The sequence below is a fragment of the Papaver somniferum genome, chromosome 6 (genome assembly GCF_003573695.1).
Source record: "Papaver somniferum cultivar HN1 chromosome 6, ASM357369v1, whole genome shotgun sequence".
Lineage (NCBI taxonomy): Eukaryota > Viridiplantae > Streptophyta > Magnoliopsida > Ranunculales > Papaveraceae > Papaver > Papaver somniferum.
In genome coordinates this window covers 63,937,192-63,949,028 of record NC_039363.1, presented here as the reverse complement: position 1 = coordinate 63,949,028, position 11,837 = coordinate 63,937,192, and the positions used below count along the sequence as shown (strand labels likewise).

The 11,837-nt window shown below is 37.1% G+C and overlaps 2 protein-coding genes across 3 annotated transcripts; both read right to left on the bottom strand.

Moving 5' to 3' along the window:
- Positions 1-370: 370 nt before the first annotated feature.
- Positions 371-1,442, bottom strand: LOC113287791 (ylmG homolog protein 1-2, chloroplastic-like). Its single transcript, XM_026536630.1, has one exon. It carries the CDS (start codon positions 1,345-1,347, stop codon positions 589-591), a length of 759 nt encoding a protein of 252 aa, XP_026392415.1. The 5' UTR covers positions 1,348-1,442; the 3' UTR covers positions 371-588.
- A 3,601-nt stretch (positions 1,443-5,043) lies between these two features.
- Positions 5,044-8,408, bottom strand: LOC113287787 (G-type lectin S-receptor-like serine/threonine-protein kinase At4g27290). 2 transcript variants are annotated; one of them, XM_026536627.1, is made up of 7 exons: positions 6,997-8,408; positions 6,684-6,818; positions 6,452-6,585; positions 6,120-6,330; positions 5,756-5,993; positions 5,519-5,669; positions 5,044-5,418 (listed from the first exon to the last, which is right to left on the bottom strand). In XM_026536627.1, exons 1-7 carry the CDS (start codon positions 8,294-8,296, stop codon positions 5,116-5,118), a joined length of 2,472 nt encoding a protein of 823 aa, XP_026392412.1. In that variant the 5' UTR covers positions 8,297-8,408; the 3' UTR covers positions 5,044-5,115. The 2 variants fall into 2 exon arrangements, with proteins under 2 accessions (XP_026392412.1, XP_026392413.1); XM_026536628.1 differs by lacking the exon at positions 6,452-6,585 and having other exon boundaries at positions 6,120-6,317.
- Between the last annotated feature and the right edge of the window lie 3,429 nt (positions 8,409-11,837).

Here is an 11,837-nt window from a genome sequence, read left to right as displayed (position 1 = left end):
TGCAAAGTTCCACCTCTGGATCTCAAATGTTGCCTGAATTAGAACGGTTTAGTACCATAAACTTAGACACCTGTACTAGATATGCCAAGTCTGAATACTCTAAGGTTTCATTCCCAAACACGACATATGTTTTTACGAGCCAAAGAAATGTGTAACAGACCTCCACAGTTCCAATGCTGAAAGATTAGGTTTTTCCTTTTTCACTCATCCAAAGTAGAATATGAAATTATTGGTATACTTCAAGATACTTAATAACATCAATAAGGAGATAAACTACTGTAATACTAATAATCAAATGAAGTTACAATAATTTCAATCGTCAGTTAAATTTTTGTTTATTAAACATCATATAAGACTCCATAAAGAACAATAAATCAAATGCACAACTAAAAATTGACATTAACTTTCACAAAATCTCAGTATTCATACATTCAGACATGATAACCAGTATAACATTCAGCCAGAATAGCAAACGAAACAAAAAACTTGAACTGCAGAACTTACCCCAGTTTTACAGTTCCCCCATGCATAAACCATAAGAAAACCCATCTCCGAATTATTATCAAACAAGATATTATATTACACTCTTCAATACATTCCCCTGCTGTTATTAAGAATTGATCCCAACACACCCAAAACAGCAAAAGCTAAAAGTGGACTCACATCCAGGGTATCAAAAATGGGAGGAATAATATTTCGAAACAAATTCAAGTAAGGATCACATAAATCCCTAATTGCAGAAAGTGGTTGACGATCCCAAGGAATATTTGGAAACCAACTAAGTAAAACCCTAACCATTAAAACCCCACTATAGATATCAAGCCACTTAGACATACCTGAGGCAACAACAGTAAGAGGTGTATTCAAATACCCTCTGGGTCTTTCACGAACCGCAGCGAAAAACAAAGGTCCAATTGTACAAACCAAACTTTCTTTCAAATTCTGTAGTTTCCCCAATTCTTCTGGTGTTGGGGTTAAGCTAACCTTCTTTAAAACTCCTTGAATTGCATTTCCAAACAATTTCGATAACGATAAAACAACAGCAAAGATAGATGTTATCGAGCGAGTTGAATCGGATATAATAGAGTTGGTCTTAGGGCTTGATGTTGGGAGAATAGGAGAAGTTGTTGATGATGATGAAGCAGAAACCCTAAATTTTGGGATGGAGTGAGTAAGATTGGAAGGGAATTTGGATCTGCTGATGTTGTTGTAGAGAGAAATTCTTGGACAATTTATCCAAGAGTGAGTGATTATACGATTGGAGCGTGTAGGATAAGATTGTTTGAAATTAGGATTTCGAAGAACTAGGGTTTTAGTAGCCATCGTAGAAGATGCAGAAGTAGCCATTTTTTTACTTCTTTTTCCTCCCGATAACTCAAGAGTTGTGTTTAGACTCTCTTATCTCTAATTCTCTATCATCGAGGGGATGCTATTTGTTGGGACATCTTCTACGATATGGGGCATCTATTATTCTTCTCGTATCCCCCTATGTGAATTTATTATGCCAAAATGGCTAAAATTCACCGGAGTGGTACAAATAATGAGTTACCATTGAGATTTTGGATTAGAATGTGACTTCGGATTAAAGATTTAAAGTGCAGATTTTGGGTCGTCACTCGTTAATCGCTAGAGCCGTGCTATCCCACGCAGCTGCGTGGGAGAGCTTAAAAAAGCTAGCAGCATGCAACCGTTGGATTATTTAGTGAACGGCTGGATCAGTTTCTTTTATGTTTACTAAAAACTACAGCTGGCAAAAGTTAATGTAATTAGAAATAAGCCCTTTTAGTTTAGGGGAAAATCTCGTTTGGTCCTTTTTTAGGTCGGCCCATGTCTGTTTGGTCTTTTAGGGAAACGCCTTTAATGTTTGGTCCATAATTATTTAACAATATTAAACTGACAAAAGTACCATTTCGTGTTAATTTTTACTTATTTTCTTGTAGTAGTTCATTCCAGAAATGAAGTCCATATAAAAACCTAAAAAAACAGAAATGAAGTCCATATAAAAACCTAAAAAAAACAGACTTCATTCCAGAAATGAAGTCCATATAAAAACCTAAAAAACAGACTTCATTCCAGAAATGAAGTCCATATAAAAACCTAAAAAACATACTTTATTGCAGAAATGAAGTCCCCTAAAAAAACAGACTTCATTCCAGAAATGAAGTCCATATAAAAACCTAAAAAAACAGACTCCATATAAAAACATATACAAACCAGATTTCATTTCTGGAATGAACTTCATATAAAAACATAAGCAACATCATCTTCATCTTCTTGGACGTCTTCAACAGCAGCAGCAAACATCATCATCACGAAAAAACATCAACAAATCATCATCAACATGAAAAACATCAATAAATCGAGATTTCCAACACGAGCAACAAACAGAAATCATCATCAACACGAAAAAATATCAACAAATTGAGATCTTCAACACGAGCAGCAAACAAATATCTCATCATCTTCGTCTTCAACACGAGCAGAAACATCAACAACGCATTTTCATCTTCGTCTTCAACAGTAGCAAAGGAATCAAAAACGCATCTTCATCTTTGTCGTTTTCATAATCTTTATCTGATTCTTCGTCATCTTCATCTTCAACACCATCATCTTCGTCAAAATCAAACACCAACAATAAAAACGGAGAAAGAAAATCAAGAACAGAGAAACTATATCTGAAAAAATTACGAGAGAGAAAACAAATATGGAAATAAAGAGGAGAGAGAATATAAATCTAAGAATGAGATATTTTTTAGTGATTTTGTCTATATATGTGGCCCCAAATGGGTATTTTTGCCACCACACAATGACATTTACATCATGCATGACATCAGCCTAGGACCAAACCATAATTTTTAGGACCAAACTATAATATATTTCACCAAACAGACAGTTGACTGGGTCAACTGGACTAGACTCTTTCTAATATATTATTTCTAAGACCTAATGATATTTCCTACTTTAGTTTATTTTATATTTATATTTATCTATGACTGCTCATTGTATGGATGTTCAGTTGGCTCTTGAGAAATTCTTATGTTCATTTTTCATTGTCAAAACAAATGGAGTTTTTAAGACATTTTACATCTATGTCTATCCCTGAGAATATTTCCATTTAAAACATTTGAGATTTCTGATTTTGTTGAGTTAGTTCTTCGAAACATTTGGTTCTCGGATGTGGGGTATGTTTTTTTGTGTGAACTAACAAATACACGTACTCAATTTGTGTCTATACATCACAAACTGTTAATTATCTGATTCGTTTGACCTGATTTTAGATTTTTTTTATCAGGGTATTGTTTGTTTCTGAGTAATAACAAAATCCACGCCGTGATTCTACCAATTTTAGTTAAAGGACTGACATTTGTTCTTGTTCAAAATCATTTACCCATTAAATTTCCAAAGTGAATCATGATCATAACAAGTTATTGGATTGTGTTGCTGTTGAGGGGGAAAATAAATTCATCTTAATTATATGATGATATGTAAGGACTGATATGTAAGATTATTTTTTTTTTTAGATAATGGGTGTGATGAATCCTTCATTTTGATTTCTTGTGTTATTGAATGGTAAAAATTAATACTTCATCAAGAAAGTTGATTTCAATGTGGGGTTTGGATTTGCGGACAATTGACCTAACCTAGATAGCATTTTTTCCAGGTGATTCGAACTTGAGCGAATTCTTTCATGTTTTTCTCTCTTTGCAGTGAAAGAACATCGAGTTCTGATTAATGGAGACCCTTTAATGGGTGGTGGTGCATGTCCGTTCTTAGTTGGTGGAGCGATTTGCCTGGTTAATTCCGTTAACGAACGAGACCTCAGCCTGCTAACTAGCTATCCGGAGGATGCCCTCCGCGACCAGCTTCTTAGAGGGACTATAGCCGTTTAGGCCACGGAAGTTTGAGGCAATAACAGGTCTGTGATGTCCTTAGATGTTCCGGGCCGCACGCGCGCTACATTGATGTATTCAACGAGTATATAACCTTGGCCGACAGGCCCGGATAATCTTCGAAAATTTCATCGTGATGGGGATAGATCATTGCAATGGACCCTGTCCAAAGATAGTTCAACAACCAGACTCGATTACCCAACAATGTTGAGCGCCAAAACCGTTGATTTAGCATCTGGTGATGGTGGTCATTCGTATTCTGTATCCATGGACTCTTGTTCATATGTACATGCCATTCACCAGGGTCCACTTTGAAGATGGTCATGCCCTCAGCATGCGAACTTGTCACACAACCAGTTAGCAGACTTGCCCTGTCTTCTGGGTAGGAATAAAGTGAGAATGCTACTTTAACGGTCGTGAATACGTAAACCCAACTAGAGCGGTGTTCTCGCCCCCTGTTCATCACAACGAGACACGGAACGTGTTAAGGATTTGTCCTTACCTTCGGATGGGTTGCGTCTCGGCGGGCTGGCAGCCGGTGTAAAAACTTTCGACGCATTTTTGGAGATAAGATCGATATGCGGTTTATCTTCGCTCGACCCGGTACCTGATACTGGAAAAGAGGTTGGTTTTAGTTTTGGATGAATTAAAAGGACATAAGATGAATTGAAGATAAACTAAAAGGGCTTATTTCTAAATACCTTTGCTTATACCAGCTGTAGTTTTTAGGAACGATAAAACAAATTAATCCATCCGTTCACAGCAAAATCCAACGGTCATAGGATGCTAGCTTTTGAAGCTCTCCCACGCAGCTGCGTGGGACAGCACTGCTCTAATCGCTATTCGTTTCCATCTGTTCTTCCATTTACTGTAATGAAGGGCGATTTTCCGTCATCTGTCTAATGATAATGATCATGTGCCTTGGTACATGTCTTATGGTCGATTTAGGCTTAATGAATAGGGAATAGTCTCATTTCCAATTTGTGAGAGGTTATGTTTCAAAAACCACTCTTATAAATTTCGAAACACGTGTGATGAAATTTTCTATAGATTTTGAACCGAATTCAATTTCAAGCTGTTCAAATGAAGTCAGCAGTTACATCAGGTATATACTAATATATGCAAAATCACAGCTAGCCAATAAAGAGAGGAAGAAGGTAAAGAAGATGGCAAGCTTGTTCTGTTTTTCCATTATACCAACAGAAACAGTTACAATCCATTCTATCTACCTAGGTTCTACTAATGAAATTGTTACTTGATTTTCACTATTTCTTTCTCTACTACTACTTGTATCAGTGGGGTTTCTTCCTATGAAAAAACCTGGTTCTTTAGGTTCCGGTAATACAACATTTTCACTCCCCAACATAAAAACAACAGCTGACATAGTCGGCCTATCATCTGGTAGCTGTTGAACGCATAACAGACCCACCTGAATACATCTTAGTGCTTCAGCAGATACGGAGAGTGCATCCCCCAAACATGGGTCTATTATCTCTAAAGCTTTGCCTTCATTCCATAACATCCATGCCTACAACGAGATCATATTGTTTTTGTTATTAAGCAACTATACTAATGTAATTTACAAGACAAACCAAATACAGAAATTGCCAATTGAATTTAGTACATACGTGTCCAAGAAGGTTAAGTTGGTGGCTGTCATTGGAAAACCCTCTGTTCTTCTTTCCACTAATCATCTCTAAGACTAAGACTCCATAGCTGAAGACATCGGATTTCACAGAGAAGTGCCCGTCTATCGCATATTCTGGAGACATATAACCACTGAACAACAAGGTAGAGGACATGTTAAGTACTGATAGCTGTGAAAGGTTGATTCTGATTCACAGTGTCAAAGTTAAAAAACTTACTATGTTCCAACTACTCTCCTAGTCATTCCTTCAGTTTGATCTCCTCCAAAAAGCCTGGCCATCCCAAAGTCTGAAATTTTTGGGTTCATGTCAATGTCTAGTAGAATATTGCTGGTTTTGAGATCCCTGTGAATAATTCTCAATCGAGAATCTTGGTGAAGATAAAGAAGTCCTCTTGCAATTCCCATAATAATGTTCATTCGTTTGTTCCAGTCGAGTAATGTGCTTCGCTTTTCATCTGAGCAATGTGGCAGTCCAAGTCAACAGAAGTCCTTTTTAGAATTAACAAGATTCTAGAGACATAAAAATGAGCAAGAATGTGATCCACCAAAAAGCACAACAAGCATAGATTAGAAGGACGAACCAAATATGAAATAGTCCAGGCTTCCATTCGGCATGTACTCATAGACCAACAATCTTTCATCTCCATGAATACAGCACCCTAAGAGCTTAACAAGGTTTCGATGCTGAAGTTTAGCAATCAAAATGATCTCATTCTTGAACTCATTCAGTCCTTGACCAGATTCCTTACAAAGTCTTTTCACAGCTATTTGTTGTCCTTCTGCTAGACAACCCTACAAGTTATAGATACTGTAAATGGAAGATGATACACTACAACTAGAAGTGTGAAATGTTAAATGTTAATTCCTCTTTTGCTTTTACTAAATCTCAGTTCTCAAATGAATCAAAATATACCTTGTATACAGGACCAAAACCACCTTCTCCAATTTTATTTTGCTGAGAAAAGTAGTTTGTAGCAGTTTCAATGGTAGTCAGGTCTATTAAAGGCAGTTCAAGGTCTTCTTGTGTATGGATTTCCTCATTCTTACCTATTAATACGTTAAATGATGGAGTAATGTTATGCCCAAAGAAGAAACTATGCCGTAAAATGTATATTCGCACTGGCTACAGGTCCATTACGGTTTACCTTCTTTTTTGGTCTTCCTCCTCCAAATGGCAAAGTAGATGATGAGACCAAGGACAAGCATAGCCGTACAAACTGAGATAATGATTGTCATCAGCTCTGCCCCTTTATTCTTCTTGCTGGTGCCATTGGCTGGTCCTATACAAATATATGTATACCCATTATGCTATAAAAATGAAAAATAATCTCATAAGAAGTCTCAAAATGTGATGATGATAAAGTGCAGTAGCTTAGCAAAAGAAAGTAAGAAAAGAAGCTTAGCTGAAACATTAGTATCAATGAAGAGAATCCAATGAAAAAGCAGTCTTCAATTTACCTTCAGAAGTGGAGAGGATATCAGATGGATCAAGTCTGAGATAAAAATCTCGTCCACCAGTTTCACCAGGTGAGAGTTGTTGAACATTTAATAAGTCACCGTCCCACAATGAGCACCCGTCACTCGCATATGCATAAGCCTTGCAAAAACATGTACTCGAGCAAGCTGATTTGCATTCTTCGAAGTTCTCGACTTCCAAAGACTGGACATTTGCAGGTAATTCCATGTTGCGCATCAGTGAATAAAAAGCTTGGTCCCCACACTTTAAACTTGTTTTCCTCTTGCACCCGCCAGTTGAATCATTGAGATTCCGATCTTCTGGAAAACGTTCTTTAAACCCTTGCATACAAGTACAAAGTCGTGTGGAATTCTGGTTGCAGATCCCAAAAGCGCCACAGATACCATAAACCCCACATTGTCGAGAAGGTCGAGCCCAGAACAAATTCCACTCCTGGGTATCTTCAGACCAAAGATACTGCTTGAGTTGCCCAGACATACCCATCTCGAATCGAAAATTTAATGCTTTGTTAACAACATCATAAGTGAAATAGCTCTCATCATCATTATCGATGTAGTCGAAGGTAAAGAAATTACTTTTTACTCGCATTTCAGGAACTAAGCTGAAGTACTCCCCATTCCATGTCCCACTACTCCAGTATGTTTTGGTGCGATTCCACTTTATCACATACTGGCTGATCCCACTTGGGTCTAGTTCTAGTGTGAAGATCCCGGGAGCTGGATCCTCTAAGTTTTTCCACGAAGTAAGCGTCTGTGTTCTGTTGATACGTTTTTTTAATCCAAGTTTTCCCCCGGGTAACCATACATTGGTTGGATTGTCGAAACTCCGCCAGATCGCCACAGCTGAATTCGAGCTGTCTCTTAACACGAGATCTCCATCATCCCCAAGAACAGCTTCATAGGATTTCGAGTTGTTTGAGGTTGTGTTTGTAGACCAAATTTGGATTTTGGATTCACTAAAAAGTACTAAATTAGCATTCTCTATTAATTTGAACTCTGCAACAGCTGGATCAAGGATGGGTTTATCTCTATTTGCCACCCAAACTACTGCACTTTTTTCAACTGTGGGTTTTTTGTACCAGATACCTATGTAATAATTCTGAGACTTACCCGGTGAGAAAAAACCGAATTCAAAGACGCCGCCTTTGGATATGATTGTTTGTTTTGCAGTAATGGATTGACCTACAGAGATTGTATCAACAGCAATAACAGGATGAGTTTTTGATAAAAATAAGATTAACACAGCAAAAATAAAGAACCATGAGCTTTTTCTGGTATTCATTTCTGCAGACCGGCAACCACAGTCAGTCCTTAGCTAGCTACATTCAGTTTCATTTCATGTGAGAAGGCAGAAAGGAACCACAAGAAAAGGATTTTCAACTTGTCAATAAATTCAATGATACGGATTTGATTTATGGAGGTGAGTGGTGCCAACTGATACTAACTAACACCACTTATTACTTTTATATTTATTGATTTATGAAGTTTGTTTTTTTGTACAAAATAAAATTTTAATATAATCAATTCTAACAAACTATCAATGAAGGCTGCCTGCCTGCCTGACATCACTTGTGTCTTTTGACTCTTTTAAGGATTTAGTACTGCTATTAGTGACAGATATACAGAATCTTAAGATTTCGAGACAGCAGAAATAAACAAAATAGATACTGGTTTTAGAATTCAAACATGCCCATGGGTTTTACCGAATCTTTAGCTAATAATAATCTTGATGATTCTAGACGCACCAAGAAATAATCCCGAGTGAAACAAAATTAATGGTCTCACATATATGTACACATAATACTTGCTTATATCTTATAAGTAATCGTGTGATTTTCACAATTTTCATCGAGATCGAGAAAAGATGGTGTAGCAATGTGCAACAACAATAAACTTGATCCTTTGTTGGTAGTGTTCAAGGAGGATTTTCACAATTTGCAACAACAATAAATTTGATCCTTTGTTTGCTCGGTCGAAGGAGGATTTTCACAATTTTTATCGAGATCGAGAAAAAATGTATTTGAAGATAGTGGACACTTGTTGAAGCCATTTGTGATTCCTTTCGCCATTAAGATAGCTCAAGGTGAGAAACTTCCCATCGGTAACCTGTTCTTGGGTTCACTATTCTCCAATTTAGACTCCTTGGTTAAAAATTCCAGTGTTTCCAATGGCTTTATGATAATTGAAACATACGTTAATACAATGTTTTTCCAAGCCTTACTGTGGGAGCACTTCAAAAATTATGCACCGATCCTTCGTAGCATCTTGCAAGGACCAAATGTTGATACTCGTCATATTTTCTCTGAGAAAGATAACGTCAGGATTATGCGTTGGTCCACAAAGCAGCCTCGACTCAAGACACGCATCACCAATGTTTTAGATAATGAGTCTGAGTTTAATTTTCGTTCATGGGTGTCGGTTCCTTCTTTCGTCTCACAATTGATCACTTTTAATGTTGCTGAAGAAAACGTCATTTTGGAATCTGGTACAGACTTGAGCGATGGTGAGAGATCCTTTATACTGAGTTGCACTCCTGGTTATTTAGTATCAGTAATACAAGGAAAGTTTCTGGTGGAGGAATATAATATCGATAGAGCGGCTCGACAAATGGGCCTTGATCAGTGCGTCTCAGATGTTCGGAAGAGGAAGCCATCGATCGACCAACTTAAAATTTCTTTAGATTGTACACATTTGAATGGATGTGAATATCTATTCCCTTGTTCTGACCGAGTCGCCTACGCAACCCCATGTTATATAATTTTCTGGAATCAACAACTTAAGCGTTTACATAATTTTGTAATGGTTGTTCAACCTCTGATACAAGAACCTCCTTCTGTTGAGATGATTTCTGATTGACCAAGATTGAAGTATCCCTCCAGTGGTGATAAACGAAAAGTGCTTCCAGGATGTCCACAAGTAAGTGTTGTTCTTATAAATTTTGTAAAGATATGATAATCGGATCTTAATTATTTCATTAATTTTACCACAGGATGGTCGTGTAATGAGACCTCGGATTAATGTAGACTTCACGGAAATGAAAGAAAGTCCCCGGGGTGGAGAAGCCAGAAGTAAAGGATTACAGGATGTTACGAAATAGTGTAACGTCCCCAGTTGTTTTTTGGTGAGTTGTCAATGCCTCTTCCATCATGACCTTTTCTTATCCGTGTAATTAGGATCACAAAACAAATATTTGTTAATTTGTTTCAGAATTTCGCTCCATCGAGTATTGATGGTCTTCAACTTGCTCCTCAGCAAGCTATTCCCAGTGCCGACGAAGAAGGAATCGGTGTAGGTACTCTTTGTATAACCAATTATGATATTTCTTAAATGAAATAATAATGATTATTATCGATATATCCAGGAGAAGATCATCATGGATAAAGAAGGCTCTGATGATGCTCATTCGTCTTCGGAAGGTGGTGATAAAGAGAATCATCAAGAGTCAGAACTGAATGAAGGTAATAATGATTTTAATGGTGACGCCGGCAATATCGATCGCTCGAACGGTTTAAAGACCAGTAAAGTAAGTGTCCATATTGTATTTTCTTCATAGAAGTATAAAATTGCTTATTTATGAATGAATGAATGAATGACAATCCATGTGAATAAATGAGAAGTCTCGCCGAAATACGTCACCAGAAAATTCAGAATTCAGTCTTTTAGTAAAAACACTATAGAATCTTCATCCAACATCAGATTTTCGCGATATACCGCAGTTTTATTATGCACAGGAAATTTCCTAGCTTTATGAAAGAAATTTTTTGAGTTTTGAGCATGTTTAGGGGTCAAATAGATGAAACAGTAAACTTCCAGGAAGTTTTCAGAAAATTTGCAGTTGGCATGTAGTCGGATGTTTCGGCTGTATCCTTTTGCTCGTTCATCCAATTACCGTGAATTTTGGATATGTTGTAAAGAACATCCATACGAAGAGAATTAAATGTGACTCAACCTTAGATTCCTTACCAATTACTCCCAGTTCGTCATCTTATACAGGGATGTGTAAAATCTCCTCAGATGAGTTTGTTGTAAAACGTCTTTTTATGACTTTTACACTATTTGCTCGTGTTTTGAATGCATAATGAAGAACTTTGATGATGTTAGATCCCTTACATTCTGAATTTTATGATGTCTTTTGATTTCCATGCTTGGAGTGTTCTAATCCCATGTAATCCTCATAGTAGGTGCCAAATGACGAAGTTGAGGATTATGAAACCAATAATGATGATTCAAACAACATGGTGAATCGAAATGATGATATTACCATATCCGTTCTTCAGAGCCATGAGAATGTTTCTACTGAAGTTGTTGAAGATAACGAGGCTCAAGTTACCATTACTTTAGAGATAAAAGAAACCGGTCCAGGAATAGAAGAAACTGTGATAGAATAAACTGCTCCTGCTCCAGCGGTAGAAGAAACTGCTTCAATGATTGCAAAAGTTTCTCCAATTAATAGAAGAAGTTGTTCCAATGATTGATACCCATATGGTGGTGCACGAATACCCTAATGCAGGGATTGCCTTTGATCCTCCATTTGGTGAGTTACTCCTATACCATGAGCTAGTTGGCGGATTTAGTGTTCTTACTGGATATGCCGGCATGTATGAGGAGTTGTGGAAGAGCTATGGTGATATTGTCTTTACCAAAGACCCCAAACGTAGTTACTTCTTGAGAATGCAAGTGGGAGCTATCTTGTGTGTTATAAGTGATATACGAACCAGAGATAAAAGTGATGTTACTCCATATGTACTTTTTGATTGGGAGTACAATTTGGAGAATTCTGAGAAAATTGGCTTCAATATATATGAAGTGGCTTCGTCAAAGAA